Source organism: Amblyomma americanum, chromosome 2, assembly GCF_052857255.1.
Source record: "Amblyomma americanum isolate KBUSLIRL-KWMA chromosome 2, ASM5285725v1, whole genome shotgun sequence".
Lineage (NCBI taxonomy): Eukaryota > Metazoa > Arthropoda > Arachnida > Ixodida > Ixodidae > Amblyomma > Amblyomma americanum.
In genome coordinates this window covers 218,794,114-218,814,519 of record NC_135498.1, presented here as the reverse complement: position 1 = coordinate 218,814,519, position 20,406 = coordinate 218,794,114, and the positions used below count along the sequence as shown (strand labels likewise).

The 20,406-nt window shown below is 48.0% G+C and overlaps 1 protein-coding gene across 3 annotated transcripts in view; it reads right to left on the bottom strand.

Moving 5' to 3' along the window:
• The window catches only part of LOC144122172 (tRNA pseudouridine synthase A), a 134,759-nt gene that overhangs the window by 103,310 nt on the left and 11,043 nt on the right, over positions 1–20,406 (bottom strand). For all 3 annotated transcript variants that reach the window (XM_077655751.1, XM_077655753.1, XM_077655752.1), the window contains exon 2: positions 6,438–6,501. In XM_077655751.1, the coding sequence (XP_077511877.1) occupies positions 6,438–6,501 (64 nt within the window). The remainder of the gene's footprint in view (positions 1–6,437; positions 6,502–20,406) is intronic.

Below are 20,406 nucleotides of genomic sequence, written 5' to 3'. Positions count from 1 at the left end.
CCAATGGATAATTTTGTAGATGCGCCCATCCACCCTTCTTCCAGGCTTGGGACTGAGAGAGATGGGGTAGTGGTCAGATCAGGGGAGGGGCACCACCCGTAGACGCACCGTCGAGACACGATGCTCAGATCAATGCACGTGCGGACACCTCCCCTCCGGACAAACGTGGGAACGCCAGTGTTGAGGACGTGGAGAGAAGTGCCACGCAGGGTAGCGATAAAGTCACGGCCGCGGCGATCCGCTCTGCGGGAGCCCCACCTCGGATGAGCAGCATTGAAGTCACCGCAGAGCAGGCAGTCACCCCCTATAAGGCTGACCAGATGTGGCAAGGAGTAGGCGTCCCATGGGGTTACGGGGCGCACATAGATACTTGCAACAACAGTGTCAACACCCCTGAGCCGGACTCTGACGCAGACACACTCCATAGGCGCCACTAGAGCATTGTCGACATTAATTTCTGCCTGGGGGAGGGCAGAGCGGATGAAGAGTACTGCTCTGGATCTTCCTGGTGGGTGTTGACGGTCGAGGCAGGGGTCAGCCGAGCACGTGGTCAGGAGGCATGAGGATCTGCTGTTATATGCCACGTAGCCAGGAATGCCAATTTCCCCGGGGCGGAGGTAGGCCTCTTGAAGAGCCAGGACATCCGGGGGTGAGGGGTCAGCCTCAAGGCGGCTGATGAGTTCCGCTCTGCGTGGTCGCAGGGCACGGCAATTCCACTGGAGAACCCGTGGATGGGGAGTCACCGGTGGAGATCTCGCCATGATGGGCTGGCTGTGGATGCTGTCCCTGAGCCACATTAGGTGGCGACTGGGATGCCGCGGGGAGGAGCAGCGTAATGGCTTGGAGAGTAGCGGCCAAGGTCCGCGTCAGGTGCTTGAGTTGCCCTCCTAGCTGGGCAGGGGGAATGTTGCCCAGAGGATAGGCAGGTCCGGAGAAGCTTTGGGGAGCTGCGGGCTGTTCTGCCGGTGGGGGTGGCAGGGGGGGACCAGCAGGAGTTGGCCCCTGGTTTTGAGAGCCTGGGCATAGGACCTCTCCCCTGTCCGGAGGTTGGTTGGCCCTGATGGCTCTCCGGGAGACAGGTTCTGTTGCTGCATTGATGGCTGCTGCCACCCGTCGCTCTTCCTGCCAGCGGGGGCATGCTGGATAGTCTGCAGCATGGGCCCCTCCGCAATTAATGCAGCGGGGTGCAGGGGCATCACAGGGAGCGGAACCATGTTGGCGTCCACAGCGGCGGCAGCGTTGGTTTAGGGTGCAGCTGGCCGTGACATGGTCGAGGCGGCCGCATCGACGGCACTGGATGGGGCGAGGAAGGGCCGGGCGGACAGGCAGGCGAAGCTTGAATATTGCCACGTGGGGTGGCGGCTGTGGAGCCCCGAAGCGGATCTGGATGGTGTTGGGCGGGCCTCGACGTACACTCAGAATAGGCACGGAGGCCTCGATGGCTGCAGGGAGGTCAGAATCGCCAACGTCAGCAGAAATGCCATGGACAAATCCCATGGAGGTGCCCTTGTCCGCGGCAGGTCGTGGTCGCACTGGTATACCGACGAGGCTGCGGGTGTGCAGAAGGGCCTCCATTGCCTGAGTGGTGAGCACGTCCACAGCGACATTATTGCGTGCGGGGTTTACCCGCACAAAGGAGACTCCCAGGGTGGTGGAGAGTTTGGCGGCTATGCGGAACTTGCAGAGTTGCCAGAACGAGGAGCCCTTGTTTTGGGGGCGGAAGAGGACAGTCCCCACAAGGCCGTCCCCTTTTTCGGGGGGAAGGGGAGGGCGGCGAGGACGACAACGGCGCCCTCGCGGTACCTTCAAGATCCAACCCTCCTCAGTGTCCCCCTCTGCTGGGGGAGGGGGTACCTCAGATGTGGGACGGCTCGGCAATGGGTCAGGGGTGGGGTCCGCTGGTTGGTCCCCTGCATGGTGTGCCAAGACCTCGCAGCTCTCCTCCGCGGCGTCGGGCGAACCAGAGGCCTGGGACTCGGTGAGCACAGGAGTAGATGGTAGCTGGGAGGAGGTGGAAGACTCCTCCAGGGAAGCGGGAGTCTCCTGAAGAGGCCCAGGAGTTGGGAGCTGACTGCCGGGCTGGGGCTCTGTTGGGGAAGAGGGGGGTTCGTGTCCCTCTTGCCTTTCTTCTTCTTGCGCTGCGGAACCGGGGCCAGCTCCGCGGTCTTCAGGAAGGCAGCTGCCGCCCTCGAGCGCAGTCTGGTCAGCGCTGGGGACCACTGGGTGGATGCAGGAGGTGACGGGCTGCGTGGTCTGGGCGCCTGAGAGGCCGCATCCAGCAGCCGGCGTCCTTGCTGGTGTTCCTGGAGGAGGGACTGGACACTGGCCTCCAGGTGCCGCAGGAACATGTGGGGGTCACACCCCACACTGGAGCTGCGACGGGAGGCACCGATGGTCGCCGGAGCAGCTTGGGCCTGGCTCGTAGCAGCCTCCATGGCTCAGGGGATGCGTGGCACCGCTGCAGGCAGCGGGTGACCCGCGAAGGCGCAGGGAGTGCCCGGGCGCTGGCGCTCCGTACGGCGGCTGAAGTTCAACTGTTGGCCCACCGAGAACTAGATTTGTCCGGGGACGCGGGGCCTCCTCTGGCCACGCTCGATTCGTAGAGAGAAGACGGTGCGGCAGCCAGTAGGATGGCGCCTAGGCAGGGGGGAGCGCTCGCCCTCTCCTCCGGGGTGGAGAGGGCCGCCTAGCGAGGAGGTCGATCGGCCGAGCGGCGCGCGCGGACTTAGGCAAGGGAACGCACCGGCTAGCGAGAAGCAACAACCGACCGCGCCAAGAGCTCGGAGAGAAGTCGAACCAGAACCACCGACTGGATTGCTGCGGGCCCGCGGGTTTTACTCGCTTCGGCTGACGAGGCAGTGGCCATCTAGTGGCAATCTCTCCAACTCGCGTGCGGCTTTTTATGGCCTCCGAGATTACCCACGCGCTTGCAAGGAGGTAATCTCGGAGGCCATGGTCTTGTAGCCAATTCTGTAGCCAAGCCTGGCCAAGACTCGTCAAAACGGCGGTTGGAGCGCGTTGCCCGGCCGGGTTCGGGGTGCCAGGTTGCGACGTATCATGCGGGAACGTTTTCACAGCTACAACGTAACAGCGGGGTACCCAATACATTGGATCCTATGGGAGCTATGCCGGGACCGGACGAAAACGACGTAACAGCCGGGAAAACGCAGCAGTGAGGAATGTAACAGCGGGGTTCTACTGTATGTAGGTCAAAGTGGAAGGTGCTTAAATGAGCGCCTTCGTGAACATCGTTATAATGTTAAAAAAAAGAAAGGTGGTTTTTTAGATGCGCACTGCATAAAATGTGAATCCGAGTGTAAACCTCTTTTTCAAGCATGCACGGTCATTGCCAAAAACACTTGCAAACTCATGCGACAAATAATAAATAGCTTAGGTGATAAGTGCATAGCGAAACCCTCTGTTGGGCTATCTATTAAGGAATTAGATTATCTCAGAAGCCACTAACAATTCACTGTCTGCCGCGCTTGTGCAATGTATCGCCATGTCATATATATCTACATGCTCTCTTCCACAATAAACTGTTGCAAGTTAGCACTCGTGTGTGTTCTTTCATGTCCTTGTCTTCTGTTGCGCTATTTTATACGTCATGCACTACCAACAAGCCCAAACTGCCACCTTCAAGGCACAGTAACTGTCTCGTGTATCGGTGGACACCTCAACCACGCTGTGAGAAAAGACAGAAAGGCCATAATGGAGGTCTGCATCTCCACTGGCGTCACATTGGTTGACCACAACAGCACACAGAGCGTACATCACAGGCGCTCGGGCGATATGGGTTCCACGACATCGCAATAGTTGACACCCACACAAAAGATGAGGCACACAAGCGGTCCGGTCACCGCTGCCTGCCCATCTGAAGCCCGAAGAGATTGTGAAGGGTTGCACCCATGCTGCCGCCCACAGGGGTGAAACCATCATGTTATCACCAGGCTCTGTATTTGGACCAGTTCATGTCTTCATTAGTTTCGTCTGCCAGTCCTCCGAATTCAAATCCACAACCCCTGTGCGATGTACGTTAAAAACCCCAGGTCGCTGAAATTACAGAAGCCCTCCACTACGCAGTCACTCATAGCCTGAGTTGCTGTGAAACGTAGAAATCCATAAACTTAAACTCAAACCAAACACGGCCATAACACTACCTATTGTATCTCAAATGTAGTTGATGTCAGGACGGCGCGAAAGGAACAAGGACAAGAGAGGCACAAGAGCCCAACAGGATAAGCGCCAACTTGCAACTAAGGTTTAATTCGCCCAAACCCTTACATTTTATGAGGCACCCGAGCCGTATCGCAGAAGCCTATCACACAGGAATAAGAGACTGTACACAATAGTCAGAATTCAGGAAGTAGGTGCTACCTCTAACAGACCGGAAGATACATTCAGCACTACATATCTGATAATAGCGAACTTCTTGGACTAAGTCCGAAGATTATCTGAGCGCAAAACCAAATAGGAACGCAATTCATCCTCACAACAAAGACGCACGGTTGGCCAAGGCAAACGGGGCACAATCTCAAAATTGTACCTCTGTATCTAGAGCTGCCCAGCACGCCGAACACTGCCGCCAGAACGCACGGGCACACCACCATGATGAAGATAATTTTGAACCAGCCTTCCAACCCAGTTCATTCGTGTGGCTGTGGATGACTTCCAGTACTCCCAGCACCTCCAAGAAACTTTAGAAATATCATGAACCCTGGAGTGCACGAACAGTAAACTAAGGACGGTTCTGAAGGCATGCACTAGTAATGGCGTGCCTCCGATACTGTAAATTTCCCTTTTTTTTTCTTGTTTCAGTAAAGATTTGTGCTTACCAGAATCAGAAGCCTTCCTGAAATCCAAAAAAATTGCCTCTCTAAGCTCTTGGCAATCGTGTCTCTGATCAACAAAAGCGTGTCTTCAGGTTTTTGAAAACCATACTGATTTTCAGTAATTATGTTATGTATGGAAAAGAAATTGGCAAGTTGCATAAGAATAATCTGCTCAGCAACCTTGGAGAAAACAGGGAGAAGCGAGATTGAGATTGGGCAGTAGTTATTGAAGTCATCACTTGATTCACCTTTGTTTATTTATTTATTTTATTTCAAAAAATGCAGGCCTATATGGCCCAAGCAGGAGGGGCATACAACATAACAATCACACAAAAAGAAAAGAAAATACAACACAGAGCATCATTCAGTGATAACAAAGGGAAGAAAAAATAGCATTAATAATAATACAAAATGAGATAACTAAACCAACGAAATGTACTTCCAATGCGTTGCTAAAATTACTATTTTGAAAAAGGGATTCTGGGAGCAAGCTCCAATCGGACATGGTTCGGGGAAAGAAGCTATACTTAAATGAATTTGTTCGTGCAAAGATAGGCTGCAGCGTGTGTTCCTTAGTGTGTCGTGTTTGTCTGGTGGTAGAAGGTTGAACACAATTAGGTATTGGAATGTTTACGTCGCGTGAAAGAATCTTACGAAGGAACAAAATTCGCTGTATTTTGCGGCAGACTGAAAGAAGTGGGATATTATTTTCTGCCATTAGCTTTGTGGGAGAATCAAATCTGCTGTATTTGTGGAAAAAAAAACCTGACTGCTTTCCTTTGAATGACTGAATGAAAATAACTCTTGCTATTTTCATACTGTCTGCGAACATCCCAGTTACTAGCATGTGATTACATAAATGTGCTAATGAAACAGGAAGGGCTCGTGAGGCGGCTTTAATATGCCTAACATTTATGTTATCCAAAGGAGTAATTAGGTTTAAGAGACCTAATGATTCTGAGTACCTCTTCACCGTCACAACGTTCCAGATGTCTTGTTGATCGCAAGGCATATTGCATATAGCCCTGAAATCCAGCTCCTCCCGAATGGGAAGCACCCGAGGAAAGAAGTTGGAATTAAATGTGTCTGCTAAATTCGTGCTGCTACATTCAGAACTGTTAGCATGCATCGAAAGTTTGGTACGATCGGCATTAGTAGAGTTTAATGATCTGAAAATGTTCCACATCTTCGCCGAGTCATCGCCATGTGCAGCGCCAGAAAATTTCGCTGTCTTCCTTTTGTTGTTTGGTGGCCACCTATTTATTTCCACGGTCCAAGCAATAAAATTTCAGTTGCAAGTCAGCGCCTGTCAGTGGGTGTCTTTCTTCAGTCCTTGTCCGAGTTCATGCTGTTCTTCAGGGAAATGTCATACCAACTCGCCCAAGGATTCGTTTTAACATCCCTCCTCAGTCCTTAATAGGGTAGGAGGTGTCCCTGGCCTGAGCGCGCCACCCACAGGATCTCCTAAATCAAAATGCTGCCTCAAGAAGGAATGTATGAAGCACAAACTCTCGTCCCTGCCCGAATGAATGCCGGCACCGAAAATCACGTCTGTGCATGAGATGGCACCAAAGGCTCGTCACATGCAGCCGCTGGCCTCCTCACCTCGATGGCGCCCTGGACAGTCCAGTGCTCAGTGTGGGGACGGCTGCTCTGGCGTTGGCTGCCACTGCAGAAGAGGAGAACAGCACTGTCAGGTGCTTGCGCCCGAGTTCATAAAATTCTTGTTTCTCAGTAAAAAAACTGGCAGATGATCAAGATACTAGACAATGCAAGCACAGCTTTCAAGGTATTTGAACAGGGCAATCACACACGGAAGACTCAGTGAAGAACAGTTTTTGTATGTAATTTTCTTACTTCACAGTGCATCTATGAAGCCGTGTGTGTCACCAGGCCCTCGCTTTGTCGTTCCACTCTAGGCATACTTTGGCTAATTTTCTTTTTTAATTCGCGTATGATTTAAACATAGCTTTTGGTTTCTTTTTTAGCCGCTGTTCATTTATTTTGATTGGTTATGCTGGTATATGCTGGATTTGTAATAGCTATGCTGGAGTAGGCATTCCCTCAACTTATGCGCAATTTTCTTTAGGCTTTTGCCTTTCACAGAGACTCCAAAATGAGTAAATGAGGTGGTCTTTTAATAAAAGACGATAAGAGCGTATAGTACAGAATGTGGATTTGTAAAATGCCTCTGGCAGGCACATATTATGATGTCTATAAAAAACACTGCCTTTGCAATGACGTGATACTTTCACGTTCCTTTCTACGATGTTTTTAAATGAAACACAACCTTATAGGTGCACAGTACAGTCAGAAAATTACATTGAGAACTTTTGTTTAAATGAATTCCTATGGGCCGCACTCACAGTTTGTACCCCCGTCGGGGAGAGTGGCGCTACACAATCCTGCTTAAGTCACAAATCAGTGTTTGTCCACAAGAAGTAATAAGGTATGCTCTCTCTTGATGGAAAAAGTTTTAAGTCTTTGGTGGACCTGGGGAAAATTTAGAGCAGCGGAGGGCGTTTTTGCTACTTCCACCCCCTCAATAAGGTGGTCCTACCGAGGCTGGAGAGATGGTTTTTTTTCCTTTGCTTTTTGAAAAACACTACTATATTTAAAAATGCCAGATTTAGGGCATCACTTCTTGCACTTCCCTATATTATAAAAATTAAAGCCCATACACTCTTTTAGCAGCTCGATGCTTATCTATAGTGCAAATTTGAAGGAGATGTGCTGTATATTTGCGGAGAAAAAACTTTCTTAAGATTAACTTTCTTTTTGCGCTGGTTCCTCTGAGATCATGGCCTACCAACTAGCCCAAAAACAAGTTTTGCAGGCATATGGCAGCTGCAGCTGTCAAAGGAAAATTGGAGAGACATGGGAAGGCTTTTGCCCTGCAGTGGGCATCAGGCTGATGATGATCATAACTAGGGGAGATTGGCAGCTTTCCTAGTTTCAGGAATTGTACTATATTGGCCTTTTTCCACTCGTCAGGTAAATTTCCTCCTTTGAATATTCTGTTAAAGAAATTCAAGAGTGCCTCTATGGCAGGCTGGGAAAGATGGGCAAGCATTTCATAGTATATCTGGTCAAGTCCTGGAGCAGTTTCCTTGCCGGTGGACAGTACTCTATTTATTTATTTATTTCAGAGCAATTACATTATTGCATTTTTCATAAGCACCTCCACTTGCTGGAAGTCTGCTTTTAAGGCGTAAGCATTTCTTGGGTCATGAGTGACGTGGACGGAAGTTGTCTGCACGAACTGTCAATCATAAGCTGGTTGATAAATAAAACAAAAATGTAAAAGTTCAGTTCATAAGCAACATATGTGTAATGGAATGAAAAAGCACAAAAAAAATTTAAATAAATAAAAGAGAAAACAAAATAAACAAAAATTAAAGCAAATGAAAAATGGGGGGGGGAGAGGACAGGGAAAGGCTTTAGCATTTCCGCTTATAAACAGACCTAAGTGCAATCCTGTAATTTTTTCGGCTATGTTTTTGTATTTTAAAAATGACTGGGTATAGTGTGAAGAACCAGAGATAGCAGCGAAGTGTTCCCCTATACTTGCTTGTGTACCAGGCGTTGCCAAAAGAGGAACTGTGAACGGTGAGTAGGCCATTTAGTTTCCAAACCTGTTTCGAGATTTGTTTCGATGCGGTTGAGCTGCTGATAAAAGACACATAAGCTTGCCTTGATGTTTTTTCGGCACTGTGCCGAATATACCGTGCTTGTGCTCGTGCCTTTTTGAAAAGGATAAGGTTCTCGTGAGCCGGGTATTTGCGAAAGACTCCCATGGTTTATTTAGTTATTTTTTTGCCTACTTACATTCTCATGTATGCCACAATTTGTGCTTCTGGCAAACCACTCCTGTGGATTTTAATACTCATAGGTGTGCGGCAGGAAGGATGCATGTTGTGTACATTCCATTTAAATCATATATGCCAAGATTTCCTGAAATTATATTCTCCAAGCTGGCTTTTTCTCTAAACAATGCCCAGTCAGCTAAATGTAGCTTCCAACAGCGCGTTTTTGTCAGGATGACTTCTGGCGAGGCTGAAAGGCTTGTTATGACAGGGAGATAATCACTATGGATCGCCTTAAACATCCCATTTAAAATCGCTAAGAACCGATGGTGAACTGAGGGACAAATTCCCCCCAGGGTTGGGGAGCAGTACATGGGCTTACCAGCGTTCAGTAAACAAACATTACTAAATAGAATAAAATCCTTTATTACCTGACCTCTGGTATCTGTTTTCTCACTTCCCCAAAAAGAGGAATGTGCACTGAAGTCTCCAGCTAAAGGAAAAGGCTCTGACAGTTGTTCTAAAAGGTTCTCCAACTCACTGCGAGTTACATGCAGGTATGGCTCGAGGTATACGGAGCACACTGTTATATGTAAGCAGAGTAGCTGCTACAGCCATTAATCTAGTTTTACGTTTTACTTTACGAGCTGCAACTCCACTTTGTACTATAATGGCGACTCCACCCAAAAGTTTGCTCGCATGCTCTCGATCGCGATCAATTTCTTTGGCAAGCCCATTTGTAGGCTGGGAACCTAGGTTTGCTTCTTGTGTGCAAACGGCAACAGGAGACAGTGAAGCAAAGATTTCTTTTACGTCGTTTGATCTGCCTAAAAGTCACCTGTAATTCCAATGTACTATGAACGACATTTTATTTCATATGTGTAAGGTAGCGAAACTAGATTAGGCGTTTGTTGGACCCGTGATTTGGTGCCTCCCATTTTTTTACTGATCTAAGGAGCCCTGCCGACTGTCTGACGCGGACAGTACACAGCTGTCTTGGGTCGTGTCCATCACCTCTTGAGAGGTGCTGGACGCACGCAGAAGGCACACTGACATTTCAGTTCGACCTCAACCTCAAATGTCCCAAGGTCTGCCCAGCCTGCTTTGGGGTTGGTGTAGTAGTGCGAGCTACTCCACCTGGGGGCGTGGATGTCACAGGCTCACTGCATGTGGCCTGGACAGGTGCCAAAGCCTGGTGTGGTGCGCTGCGCCCACACGCCACATCGGCAAAGTTTATTGTGCAGTGACGAATAATGCGTTTGTGATTAGAGCAAATCACCTTTTGCTTCCTCGAATGAAATGTTTTCAGTAGTTTTCAGCGTGATTGTTCCTTTTTTTTTCTTCCAGGACGGACACACCTTGGAGTATGCAGCATGGCCTCCTTTCAGTTTGCACAGCGTGGGACGGCGTCACGTTCATCAGATGGGTGAATGCTTGAAGTCCGCACAAGTTTTGCGGCCACGACAACTCTGTGAGCCATGGTGAGCTTTCTGGCAATTGAAACATCTGCTTGGGTTGGGCATATATGGTCTTACATTTATCTTCAGGTACCTCACTTCAATGGTGTCAGGCAATGTGCTGGTGTTGAATGCAAGCATCAGGCGTTTGGTGTCTTTTTCCTGGTGTCTTTTTCCTGGTAATGACATCTTGGTCAGTGAGGCCTTCAAGCATTTCTTTTACTGTGAAATGGAAAAAATCAATTTCCGAACTTATGTCTCGGACAGTATTTAGAGATTGGTGTGAAGAGGCAGAGACAGGGATGTCCCCTATAGACACAATGTTTTGAGAGTTTTTAATACAGCACAGTGTCATGCATCACGCAGTTCGAGCAGTAAATCAGCATTGGCCATTGTTGATGCCCTGTAGCTGAGGCCCGAGGCCTCTGTCAAGCACTTTGATACAAGGAATGGGGATAAGATTCTTGCTTGTTTTCCTTATACTTCACTACAGATTACATGAAATTTGGGGAATGTTACCTTTCTTTTCTGAAAAAAGTCACCTCCTTCGTTTTTGGAAAGGGGGGGGAGCCATAAAAACAATTAAGTTTTTCGGTAATGGTGCCAGCCACCCACCCTGGAACCTAAACTAGGGGACGGGACAGGAACTTGGAAGCAAGTCCTGCCCACGCCAGCTGTACACCCCACCTACAACCAAATATGACGCAGCGCAGCATAGTTGGCCAAACAAGGTTAACCCTCGCCGCCAGTAAAAAAGGAAAAACCAAGAAGTGAGTAGGAGACACGAGAGTTGTGAGAAAGGGGCAGGAAGAAAAGTGAAAGATAGAGGGGAGAATAGGAAAAGGCGACTGCCGATTTCCCCCCGTCGGGTCAGGCCGGATGTGCCATCTACAGGAAGCTGGGGCCAAAGTGGTGTGTTGCCTCCGCCGGGGGGCCTTCAAGGTCCAAACATTTGGCATCGGCTCAACCACCAGGATCCCCTTTTTCCCAGACACGGCTGAGCCACACATGGCTAAGTGTGGGTGCTTGGCTCCGTGGTGACGCATAATCCCCCTGCGGGGATGTCCCTGCGGACGCTTGGGAAACCATGGTGTCGCAACTCACCATCATCTGCATGCTATAGATGCCCCTGTGAGGCTAGCAGACTTTGAATTAAATATTGGGGTGGGTCAACTCATAGCTTGTTGTTTAGTAGCAAGGAAAGAACATCTAAACAAAAGTTTTCCCGACATTCTAAAAGCGCAATATTGTGAGTTTGCATTAATTCTGAAGGAGAATCGGATTTCAAAAATTTTAAGTACCCAAACCTGGCAGCTTTCCTTTGCACTTTTTCAAGTTTCTTTATATTCGATGTACTGTACCAATCCCAACTATGCACGCATATTCAAGCTTTGGCTTGATTAAAGAAAGGTAGCTAAGAAAGTCCATGTAACATGAATTTCGGAGTTCATGCCTCAGTTAACGCAATTTTCTAAATGCTACTGTGCAGATATTATCAATATGAGTGTTCCAAGATTGAACACTTGTAACTGTCATGCCTAGGTATTTGACATCAGTGACTTCCTTTAGCTCAGAAGACCCAAGGTTGTAACTATATTTTATGGGATTCTTTTTACATGTAATCCAGGCGGAAGCAGTCTCCTCCCACTTGTTATATCTGATGTGTTGTTTCGGGACGTCGAAACCCACAGTTTACAATCCCTGCTGCAATGGACGGCTTAGCACCTTTCACAGTCGCATTTAAATTTGTTTGCTTTTATTAACAGTGTGTGGGTGTGAGCGATAGATGAAGAGTTCAGTGCTGTCATATCCCTGCTCTATGCCTGCCAGATATCTCTGTCCTTCTACTGAGAGTAGCCAAACAAGCATGAAAACAAAACAAAAACCATCACTCCAGGCATCTCTTGGCAGAGCAATCACTCCTGAGTATTATTCCTCTGCCATGTTGCAAACTATGATAAGTGGAACTAAAAAGTTGATTAGTATAAACAAGAAGAAGGGCATCGTCCCAGCCGCACTGCCATCGCTGAGAGCGAGCGCCTGCTGACATGAACAGACCAGAGACTCTGCCGCCACTGTGGTTTTGCAGCCGCCTGAGCGTTAACCTAAGACCCTGTTACATTTGGTGGAGGTGCGGGGTAGCTCGTTCTACCTTATATTACGCACGCCTACAACACTGCTACCCAGTCCGTAACCGGTTTCTCCCCATTTTTCTGCTCTACAGCCGGCATCCATCTGCTCCCATCGACACCGTTCTCCCTTACCACCCTGCCTCATCTGAATGTACAACCCAGCACGCAGAAGACTGCCGCCAGATTGCACGGTCGCTCACGGCAGACACTCATTGGCGCCAAAAACACCGTCATGACGAACAGCTTGATCTGGATTTCCCACCCCGTTCACTCCTCTGGCTGAGGATCCCTTCCACTACTCCCGGTTTCTCAAAGAAACTTCTTTCGAAATACCATAACCCCTAACGCATCCTGGAGCGCACCTCCTCAGTCAACTACCTTAGTGAGCCCCTTACACCTTCTTCCGATCTCCGCCGACATGGTCGCGAGATTCTGCATGTCCAACGACTCAAGCCATACTACGACCTGGTTGTATTGTTGGCACCATGAGCCGCCAGGATGATTCCTTTCCTCCCTGGGGCCATTGTGAAGAAGAAGGGCATTGTCCCAGCTGCACTGCCATCGCTCAGAGCAAGCGCCTGCTGACCTGAACAGACCAGAGACTGTGCCGCCACTGTGGCTTCACCGCCGAATGAGCGTTAACCTAAGCACCCGTTACAATTAGCACACTCAGGTTCCTCATATCCATAGAAGCACCATTCAGGATTGCGAGCAAACTTTGCACTCAGCACACTATTACGTAATCTTGCTGGTGATGGCACGGTAGTGAAAGAATGACAGGCGGAAGATAGCGAACAATTCTGAGAGGAATGCTTGAGGTTTTCTATCTTGAATCTCGGGATCTACGCAGTATTACCGTGAGAACTTCCGCTTTCTCATAAATTGCCGGCTACATTTAGGAAAAAGATAGACCGGCACACTTAGTAAGAAAAGTGTGAGACCTTCCCGTGGTGTCACATGTGCTTGTAGGCACTCCTTGCCGAATTGACGAAATTTTGACCACCCCACCATCCAAACCAAGCCTATATAAATCCGCCTCTCAAAAAGCTTGCACGCTTGTAGTGCACTGGAAGCCGAGGCCAGTATTGTCATTATGCGATCCATTTCAACGAATTAAGATAGGACCACATAATTATTTTGGTCCCAGATAAATGCAACCGCAACTAAATTTTACGTATGGCTACCTATCAAAATAAGACAGTCAATTAAAAAACCTTTTTTATTAATGGAAGAGTGTAATTCGTAGGAGCCTATGATTTGCTTCATTTTCTGGTTATGAAAATGATTGCCAAGCGCTTCGGATGAATTTATGCAGTGTAAGCACCCAGACAGCCACACTGCCATGAAAACGGCTGCAGTGCGTCTGCGGTATGATTTGCCGGAGAAAAGGGAAGGAGGTAACGTTTTTTCATATATATAAAAAGTGTTCGAGAGAAACACCAAAAATGGAGGCCCACACGCTTTTTCCCTACTGCAATGAAAACAGGTATAAAGGAACGCCGCAGCTAGGCTTCAGAGAGAACGAGTAAAAGCATATGAAACGGCAAAAGAGGGGAAATGACGGCCATAAAACATAGCCGGCACTCTTCGAGAATGGGCACTGGCAAACGCCAGGACGCTCTTAATGACCAGCGAGTCAGCGACTTAACAGGGAGCCGTGGGGACCGACAACGAGCAGATCCTGCTTTCGAAGCGGCCACCACAATACAGCTTCGAACCCAGCGCCCAGCCAATAACACAAAGCAAAATAAAACCAAATATACGGTGCAGTAAGTTCGGACACCGTGACCAAATACAAGATCCCTCTTTCCTGAAAAGGCATCCGAGCTCTCTCCTGTTGGGAGCCTTCTCTTTCGCCCGCCCCCCTGCACATCGCCGCCGTCATCATCGCATTGAGTGCTACTGCGACGTGCCTCCTCACTCGAACCGTGAGTGATGGCTGCGTCAATGGCGAAAACATAGAGGAAAGCGCCGCACGCCAGGGGCGGCGGTGCACTCAGCCAAAAGGGTAAAAGCAGCCCCGCCTCCACGCTTTGGGTCACATCTGCGAAGTGCCGCGTCCGGGCACACGTCCTTCCGCCGTTTTCAAACGACGACCTGTTGCAGACATACAGCGGCACCGGCGAGCATGTGTTTCAAGCAGTCTTGAGATGGGTGTCTGTTTCTTTGATCTCTAGAGAGATAGCAACACGGAGGCAGACAGTGCACAGGGCATCTTGTTTTCGCCTTCGTCGCTCACTATAATCAGGATACGTTTGTACGCCGGCCACCGAACCGGCAGCCATTGTGAATGTGCATTTGGCTGAGTGCCCCTTCGGCTTGAGAGGCCTCACCACAGCGGCGGCAGCGAGTAAATGATTCCGACCATCTCCCCACAAGAGGAGCCGACACGGCCACGTGTTTCCCAGCCCGTGCATCTTTGTACAATGAGAATCCCTTTGGGTGGATCGTTGGCAGGCTCTATCTTCTGCAGGACAGGCGTCGTACATTAATAAAAATGAATGTAGATCAAACAAACGTCGGCCTTACAAATACATTAAGAACATTGAATTAATGTTCGACCAAACAAAAAGTTACATTGCTATTATGTTTTGGTGCTACCTGAAAAATTCACAACTGGTCATCAACAAAGGAGAAAACTTGGAAAGGAAGGACAAACATATTCCAAGCAAGATGAAGCAATTGCTACCGCGCACTAAAGACTCTTAAGGGCACAGGGTAAGCCTTATACTTCCCATGCATTTTAGGCCATGTTGAGGTACATGTTTCTCACTAACTAATAACAGTAGCCTAATAATACATATATCATTGTTTGCCAAATTTTGTGCTCTTTTTACTGAACTAGAATATTTGAAATGTGTTGAAAATTCAATTTTTAATAAAATTTTTTGCGGTAGTACACAAATCTGGCCTTTCTTTGCGCATTCCAAAATTCATAACAGAATAACTGCTCAGTGAAATTGCTTAATTCTAGTTCAGTAGTTGGCAACACTTATGTAGATGATTGCAAAAAAAAATCAGCCGTCTGTCTTGAAAGGCATTGTAAATAATGGTACATTTGTAAGAAAAAACACTGTTTTGAGGTAATAGAGCGTAAAGAGAAAAAAGATGTGAAAAACCATTTTTATTTGCAGAAACGCCTCCATAGTAATTGGTTTAATAGCCCCCTGCTTCGTAGTCACTGTCGCCGTCATTTTTTCGCTTTTCGGCTTGTCGTTTTGACTGTCGGGCCTCTTTTGTAAGCTGTCGTGTTGCTCGGTCCGCAAAGTACATGCGCTTATGGTCAGCTTCCCTCAGCCACTTGATGGTGTTGCTCCCTGGGTTCAATCCACACGCCTTCAAAACGTTGGCCCGTGCGATGCTACCATCATTAAATGAAAGAACAGCATCCAGTGTTGCCATCCGTAGGGTCCGAAGCCTAACAAACACATTCTTTGGCGCGCGTTCCCAAACAACATGGTTGAACGACTCATTTGCATTTTGAGTTCGCCCTTGCAGGCACTTCTCTAGGAGCTCAGCCTTCGATAGCTCCCTATAAATGGGTTTGATAGCCTCCAAGACAGATGCAGGCAAACTCTCCTTGTGGAAAAATGGCTTGCCCTCTGACTGACTTCTGTTGAAGGCACACCACGTATCAGGTCCCTTTGGGCAAAGTCCATGGCATGGGTCATCGTCTGTGGCCGATAAGTGGAAGAAGGTTGCCCAAACGGCCTTTCGCATTTCATCCAGGTTTCCTACATTTCTTCTGATGGCCAAACCATAGTACGTCTGGAGCTTGTCTATTACTGCATCAGTCAGTCGGCCTCGGCCCGAGAGGCTCTTTCCATCAGAGAGTTTTCCTGCTTTGTTTCCTTTTTTTAGCCTTCTCAGGATTGTCTTGGCTAAAAAAGAGGAGCTGTACAATAGTTGCCAGACAATTTTTTATATGTAGCTGATTTTAGACAAGTTTTGAAATCAGGTGGTGGACTTTTTGGTTGAAAAAATTGACGTTAATCCTGAAAGGGGGCGTGGCCGCTCACTACTTGGTTTCGGAAAAAGCGTTTTTCAGCCGTAAATATGGCTTTCTGAGGAAAGTGCGATCATGGAACATGTGTAGAAAGAATTGAACTTCTAAAATTCCAAAAGAAAAAAAAAACGATTTTTTTCTAATTTTACCTTACCCTGTGCCCTTAAGCTACTGCCCGCCACATCTTTGCACCATATCCACCGATATTGATCCCATGTAGGACCGACACATTATAACAATATTACTTTTTTTGCTTTAGTCGAGAGCTAATTGTAAGTTCTTGATGTACGCTTTCTTATGTTTTTGCAATGTTATATATTTAACATATTTATAGCACTATATAGAAATCAATAAAAAATAACTGCAACATTCTCAAGAATGTTAAAGCAACCTCCCACGAGCATGCAGGTCGACCAGTTGTGACGGTACATAAGTTGACACTTTTCAAAGACGAACTACGGGGGGCAGCACTTGAGCTCCACACACAACACAGCATGCGAATCATACATTCGCCTCCAAATGGGTACTATCGTGTCAAGACTATACACCCGTTACAAACGGGTGGCTGGTGAGTAATAGGGACGAATGGGTAATAAAGAAAACTTTCTAAAAAAACATTGGAGCTATGCTTAGAATGCATGGCAGGCACAATATAAGAGATAGGAACAGTGATAAAAGGTCTGGGACAAACATATTGCGCTTTTGTTTATATTTATGATTCTAACAATGTAATAGAGTTTAGAGGACTATATTAAAACAATGTTCGTTTAGAACATTAAACTAATGTTCTTGGACCGGAGGATTGGTGCGGTAGTTCAGCGGGTACTGCTCTCGACTTCTGAGCCCGAGTACGTGGGTTCGATCCCGGCCGATGCAGCCGCACTTCAATGGAGGCAAAATGCAGAAGGCGCCCATGTACTGCGCGATGTCAGTGCACGGTAAAGACGCCCAGGTCATCGACATTATTTAGAGCTTCCTACTACTCCATCCCTCATAGCCTGAGTCGTTTTGGGACTCAGGTAACCCATAAAAAAACACAAGAAATTTTACGACTGGAGTGGCGAGTGTCCATTCCCCTCGGAAGTCGCGCGGCGTTCCTTTCACCCCCAAAGTGCACACTCGGGGACATTGCGGCAAGTAAGCCCTTGCACGTGTGCGCACCTCTGTGTTTGTTTGTGCTTCTGTGTTTTTAAGTGGCCGGATGTCAATGGAGCTGAGAACAACCAAGACAGCGGACGAAAGAGCGACGAGCGGCGAGCAGTGTGTGTGCGTTTCCTCGACTGTGTGGAAGTGCGAGCAAGATCGAGCAAGGTGTATGAAGCTGCGAGCATGCATTTATCCTGCAAATAGGTTTTCGTTGTATATATAGTCATTTTTTGCTTTCAACGTATGTGTTCAACTGTTTTTCCAATCGATGTGTATACTGTATAGAATATTGTATTTTCTAACACTATCAACCACGAGGAACTCCATAGCCAGTTTTGTCTCGCGCGGTCCCGAATGATGGACATCCGACGCTTCTTCAAGCGTCACCTGTTGTCTGACGAAGCGTTATCCAACTGCGCCCCTGAAGATTCTGATGTGACGTGTCAACGGTGTCAGCAGTCGACCAGAGTGATGCAAGCTTTCATCACCGGACAGTAGCTGATGTCGTCAACCCCATGGAAGGGACACCGCCAACAGTGAGCTCCAGTGACGCAGCAGGCCGAAATGATTCCCATTCTCCTTTCTTAGGATTGAAGTCCGGATTTGACCAGAGCGATGAAAGCTTTCATCACAGGACAGTAGCCGATCTCGTCGACTCCATAGAAGGAACTCCACCAACAGCGAGCTCTAGTCACGCAGTAAGCAGAGACAATTCCCTTTCGCCTTGCTTGGGATTGAAGTCCGGAGACAACAGCAAGAAAACAACGAACTTGCCTCAAGAATATGACTTAGGAGAGTTTCTAGGCAAAGCTAAACTGACTGGCATCCTGGACTCTTTGAAGTTACGTCTTCTTACTAAGCCATGGTCGCCAAATGTTACATATGGCTTTAAGAAGGATGTAACACCTGGAAAGAGGCCTTTTTGCCACCAATAGCTGGGAGATTACGCCACTTGGCTTGCGTACTCAGCGACAGTGAAAGGCACCCTTTGTCGTTTTTGAGTCACTTTTCCTCCGCGTGTTCACCGGGGTACTGAATGTAGTTTCATCATGCGTGCTTTAAACTACAGAAAAATGCACGAGGTGTGCAGGGATCACGTAAAATCCCAATGGCACCAGGAGGCAGTGACGGCCTCACAGAACTTTATGGATGTGATGAAAGGCAAGTAGCTACCCGTTGTACAGCAGCTAAACAGAGCACTGCACGAGCAAGTTGAAAGGAATCGTGAGAAACTATTTCCAATAGCTTCCGCCATTGTCTTTTGCGCGACGCAAGACTTGCCAATTTGCGGCAAGCAGTCCGATGGTGGAATCTTTAATGATCTCCTTGACTTTCGGGTAGAAGCTGGAGATACTCGATTTCAGGAGCACTTCGTTTCTTCTGCTGGAAATGCTAAGTACACTTCTGTGCGCGTCCAGAACGAGATCATCACAATCTGTGGCAACATCCTGAGAGAGCAGATAGTTGCCGAAGCTAACATAGCGTTTGCTTTTTCCATTCTTGCTGACGAAACTGCAAGTATTTCAGGAAAAGAGCCGATGTCTATAGGCGCTCCCTTTATTGACAAGTCGAGAGCCGAAGTGTGCGTTCGAGAGCAGTTTTTGGGATTTGTAGAGCTGGAGCAATTAAACTCCACTTGCGTGACCGCTGCAATCTTCAAGCTTTTGACGAATGCCGGGCTGATTCTTTCGGACCTAGTTGGACAGGAGTGCGATGAATGCTCTACAATGGCTGGAAAAGAAACTGGAGTGAACAAAATAATACAGAAACAGTTCCCAAAGCCACTATTTTTCCACTGCGCAAGTCACAAACTAAATCTCGTCATCAACAATTTGAACGTCCTCTCTGAAATTCCGTGAGAGCGTGCTCCAGAAAAAATTGGTGCCCAACATTCTGATGCTGTGTGAGATAAGATGGTCTGCAAAATACAATTCTATTAGGATCTTCTTTCAGCATTACGTGGCCATAGTCAAAGCACTCGAGGAGCTCGCGTCAACAGAATCATGCTCGAACGCTACAACTAGACAACGAGCTCACATCCTCTACTGCACAACAACAAGCTCATCTTTCATCGTCTGCTTGCACATTGTAGCAAAGTACAGCGCTCGGCTCGAACCAGTTACGAACGTTCTGCAAAGTGTATCCATAAACCAGCATTATGTGCATTCCCACATCACTGAGCTGCAGCGTATTTTTCGCGGCCACCAGACAAACGGTGTAGAGGAGTTCTCTGAAATCATGAATGCAGCAAGGGAGGCAGCCAATCACTGAAATGTGGTGACACCTGTACCAAGACAAGTCTTTCATCAGACCCACCTAGACAGCTACGGAATTCAGTCGCCGGAGGTATACTACCGTGTGGTGATATATGTGCCGTACTTGGACCCTCCCACTGCTTTAGCTCGCCGCTTTTCTGAAAGCAATGAGAGGAGTTTCAAACTTCTCCAGCCACATCCATCAAAAGTGAAGCACTTGAGCCGTGTTGAGTTCTCTGCCCTCGCCGAAGAACTCCAATGCTTTTACAGCATGGACAACTTCAAGGAAGAGGCCACGAGATGTGGTGCAACAAAACTGGGGACCCATCAAAAATAACTTACTGCGAGCTTCTACATCAGGCCAAGACATTCTTCCCCGGTGTTGCAAAAGCCATTGAGATGGCTCTGGATTTGCCAGTTACTACCTGTACGGTCAAACGCTCCTTCAGACTACCTGTACGGTCAAACGCTCCTTCAGTACAATGAGGAGAGTGAAATCCTGGCTACGCTCAACGATGACAAACGACAGGCTGGACGGTATTTGTAAGATGAACGTGCACCAAGAACGTGCAATGAAGCACAGAAATGACTTTATCACCCGTGTCATCACGCAATTCACTCAGAAAAATCCGAGGCGTCTGCAGTTGCTGTTCAAGGAAGACTGACTGAGTGACTGTAGTTGCGTGTTTGTGAACATATTGTGCTGTTTGCTGGTAATCAATTCAAGTGAGTCGAGAACCCGCATGCAGCAAGACTGAGCACTCTTCTCCAC